General features: G+C 36.5%; 1 protein-coding gene across 8 annotated transcripts; it reads left to right on the forward strand.

Moving 5' to 3' along the window:
* Positions 1–226: 226 nt before the first annotated feature.
* Positions 227–3,870, forward strand: LOC25497250 (dehydration-responsive element-binding protein 1E). 8 transcript variants are annotated; one of them, XM_024785604.2, is made up of 6 exons: positions 227–1,255; positions 1,463–1,583; positions 1,909–1,960; positions 2,072–2,220; positions 2,309–2,455; positions 2,810–3,870. In XM_024785604.2, exons 1-2 carry the CDS (start codon positions 443–445, stop codon positions 1,571–1,573), a joined length of 924 nt encoding a protein of 307 aa, XP_024641372.1. In that variant the 5' UTR covers positions 227–442; the 3' UTR covers positions 1,574–1,583; positions 1,909–1,960; positions 2,072–2,220; positions 2,309–2,455; positions 2,810–3,870. The 8 variants fall into 8 exon arrangements, with proteins under 8 accessions (XP_024641372.1, XP_039682806.1, XP_039682807.1 ...); XM_039826872.1 differs by having other exon boundaries at positions 1,915–1,960; XM_039826873.1 differs by adding an exon at positions 1,638–1,677 and having other exon boundaries at positions 1,463–1,530; positions 1,738–2,220.

Consider the following 3,870-nt stretch of genomic DNA (forward strand, 5'->3'; position numbering starts at 1 on the left):
GAAAAGGTGAGGGACTTAAACGCCATTTTTATTAATTGTGGGACCAAAATGAAAACACGAAATTAAATAAGGGACCAAATGATCTAATAAGCCTAAAAGGAATTAAAAGCTTAAAATAGCATATCCCTGTCATTCGTTAACCGTTTAATTACCTTATTTAGAATAAGTCGTCGGAAAACAAAACATTATATAGCGTCTTTGAAGATATTTTTGAGAACATTATTACTCTTTTGGGTCTGGTGTGGTGACCCTCAAAAAACACGCATACTTTATATTTTCTTGTCTCTTCTCTCATCATCAGTTCCCTTTTTCTTTCAAAATAATTCATAACCAATCCTCTATAGCCAACCACCTGGCTTCTCAACTTCTGAAATATCCAATTCTCTCACACAAAACACACACACTCACAGTTTAACTGTTTACTTCATTTTTCCTTCAAACTATGCTTCCTTATAAATATACCACCTTTCTCTTGGTTTTCTTAAATCTCAACACCAAAATTTCAACCTCTTTACTCTATAACAAACTCTTATCTTCAATTCTAGATTTCACTATCAAAACCTTTTTCTACTATCTCCAGCACATGGATATGTTTACAAATAATAACTCCTATTCACACCCCTTTTCTCCAACTTGCTCCGAGAGTTCATTCCCGAATTCAGAGGGCTCGCAAGGGATGTCAATTTCCAACGAGGAGGTGAGGTTAGCAGCGACTACTCCAAAGAAGCGTGCAGGGAGGAAGAAGTTCAAGGAGACTCGCCACCCGGTATATAGGGGTGTGAGGAAAAGAAACTTAGATAAATGGGTGTGTGAAATGAGGGAACCAAATAAGAAGACTAAAATTTGGCTAGGCACTTTTCCAACTGCGGAGATGGCAGCCCGAGCACATGATGTTGCCGCAATGGCATTGAGGGGCCGCTACGCCTGTCTCAACTTTGCAGACTCCGCGTGGCGGCTCCCTATACCTGCCACCACTCAGGCAAAAGATATACAAAAGGCGGCTGCACAGGCCGCTGAGGCTTTCAGACCAGACAAGACTTCAATTACTAATGACATTGACACGGCTATTTCCACCTCTGCTACGGCGGAACAGAGTAGGACTTTTATGGAAGAGGAAGAAGAGGGGGTGATGAACATGCCAGAGTTGTTGAGGAATATGGCACTAATGTCTCCTACACATAGCTCTGGGTATAATGAATATGAAAATATTCATGTTCAAGACTTTCAAGATTTACAAGATTTTCAAGATGAAGAGGTATCACTGTGGAATTTTTAATTTTTAATTTTCTTTTGATGAATAGCTTTATTATATATGGTGTGTTGGTTTATTATTTTTTATCTCTGAATTGTAGAACAGAACTTTCTGTTCTACAACCATTTTTATTAGTAGTACTGATTCTTCATATATACATATGTTGAAATTGAAAAGCAAATTCTTTTTGCATTCTTTTCTGTAATGCAGGTATTAATCAAGCATAAAGTGCTTCTCATCCCTTCTATTAGTATATATGAAAGAAGAATAGAAGTTTGGTATGTCAAAATCAGTGTCAACTTCATTAGCTATTTAAATTAAGTTAAAGGAGGTAATTAAAATCTGTGTCTCTCTTCTTTTTCTTCTCTTATATTATCATTTGTAGGATTTTAAAAAATAGTTTGTAACCGTAATTTGGGTGTGACATCAAACTTTTTAATGTCTCTGCATCCGCAACTAGTATATTAGCCGCATTTTTCCGTAATATCAAGGATTGTGATTGTTGCTGCCGTGACCGCAACCCAGTCTGTGTTGGATTGCCGTCGTGACCGCAACCCAGTCTGTGTTGGGTTTCTTTGTTTTTGTATTGGCAGCAGGGTAAAAACTAAAATTGGCAAAGTGCTATAATATTAATAAGGTTTGCAACTTATAATCAGAAGCAGGTGATTAATATGCTCAGCAGTTTCCTCATGAGCTTCATTCAGAAGGGTATGTATCTAGCTGATTTGGAATTGGACTTTAACTTCTTTTTACCATTATGTGTTTAAATTAACACTAACGGTCGTAACATATCCTTTAAATTATGGCCACTTTAATTAGAAAAATGCTATATCGAGAGAAAAATAATCACGAATAGAGCGACAAACTTTGATTGAATTTTTCACACCACTACCCCGACCGTTAGATCCATCTCCAACGAACTCGCGCATCCTTCGTCAGATTCCACGGGATTAGTTCACCGAATTCAGGTACAATGACTTTTTCACACATTTTCTCACAATTTTCTCTCAAGTATACACACTGACTTGAGTGTCGGAGTGATAACATGCTTTGCAGGTTTTCTCTCCTCCAACGGCAAACAACCTTCACTGCAACGAAGTTCTCTCGCTGCCGTACCTGATCCTCATCTGACGAGCCTCGAAAATTACAATATGGTGTTCAAGTATTGAAAGGTGGAGGAATTCCATGCACAATTTGGCACAGGTGAAACTTTCATTCAAACTACAAATTTAAAGTATCAGATGTGAGACTCTAATTTCTTCCCCTAGTAAAGCCAATAATTGAGGGTGACATGGTGTGGGCATGACCTGACAGATGCGAAAAAAGAGAAAATCTGTGAGACAGCTAAGATTGCCAAAACCATGATCACTAAAAAGTAAAATTTGCTTATATTTTGAGACGAGTACCACATTCTTAAGTTGAATAAAAATTAAGTTGTAACATATAAGATGCATTTTTATCACGTGCCTATTTTAATGAAAAACAATATTTAAAAAAAAAGGCCCGTAAAATATGTTATACTCATTCATTCATAAATGATTTTTTTTTTTTTTTCAGGGGCTATAAAGCACTTTTAAGTTGAATACGAGAGGTATTGAAGGTTTAAACTTTAACTATGAATGTAACATTGCATTGTTTCTCCCCTAAAAAAAAATAATACATTGTTTCTGTCAATTAGACTCTTGACCCGTGCGGTATACCATGTAGAAGTTAATTGAGTCGCAATAATGTAAACATATATAGTTAAAAGAAGTTTTATAACAATTTAAAAATATGTTCCCTTATAAGACAACAATAGAAACAAAATGAAATGGTAGCATACATATAACAAAAATGTTTGAACATTAACCATCAAGATACATTGCGAAAGACTTCGTGATAAACAACATTTGAGGTCGTTGACGACAGTCAGTCATTCACTGTTTTTAGTGTCATTTTCATGATATTTTGAGTTCACATGCAAGCTTAAACAGCAAAGAAAACAAGAAAAATAGAAGATTTTTGAAGAAAGCAAGTTGAAAACGTGTCACGATTTGGAGCACATGATGAGGTTCACTCGACATTGATTAAAACGTGTCACGATAGCTATTTCGTGACACGATTCTAGGAACATGTGGCACACCAAAAGAAAATAATGTCACAACACGGAAGGTGCAAAAAGAAGAAACAATTGGGCTTTGACCAAAAATTCATGATGTTGACCCAAGAGAATAGAAAACTATCATGCGGCCAATTGGAAAAGGGAGGACGAGGTCACTTCGGCATATAAATATAAGAAGCAGCTCCACAAGCAAAAGGATGTTGGAGACGAGGATTCAGGCGACGGCACATAAAATTCACGTTTTGTGAATTGAAAACATTCACGCATCACGAGAAGGGAAGAAGGCATATGGATAGGGAAAAACTCATAATCAGTAGCGATTGGAAGAATTGAGGAGCAACGCCGACAACGACGAAACTCTATCGGTTTATTTTCTTTACTATGTTGTTTATGTATTTAACCATGTCTAGCTAATTTCCTTTGATTAGGTCCGAGATGATTCTGTGTAACCCTTATTGTTGAACCATGTTGCTGTGAAACTCTATTTATTGTGAATGACAATCTAGTTTTTATTCAA

This window comes from Medicago truncatula, chromosome 6, assembly GCF_003473485.1.
Source record: "Medicago truncatula cultivar Jemalong A17 chromosome 6, MtrunA17r5.0-ANR, whole genome shotgun sequence".
NCBI lineage: Eukaryota > Viridiplantae > Streptophyta > Magnoliopsida > Fabales > Fabaceae > Medicago > Medicago truncatula.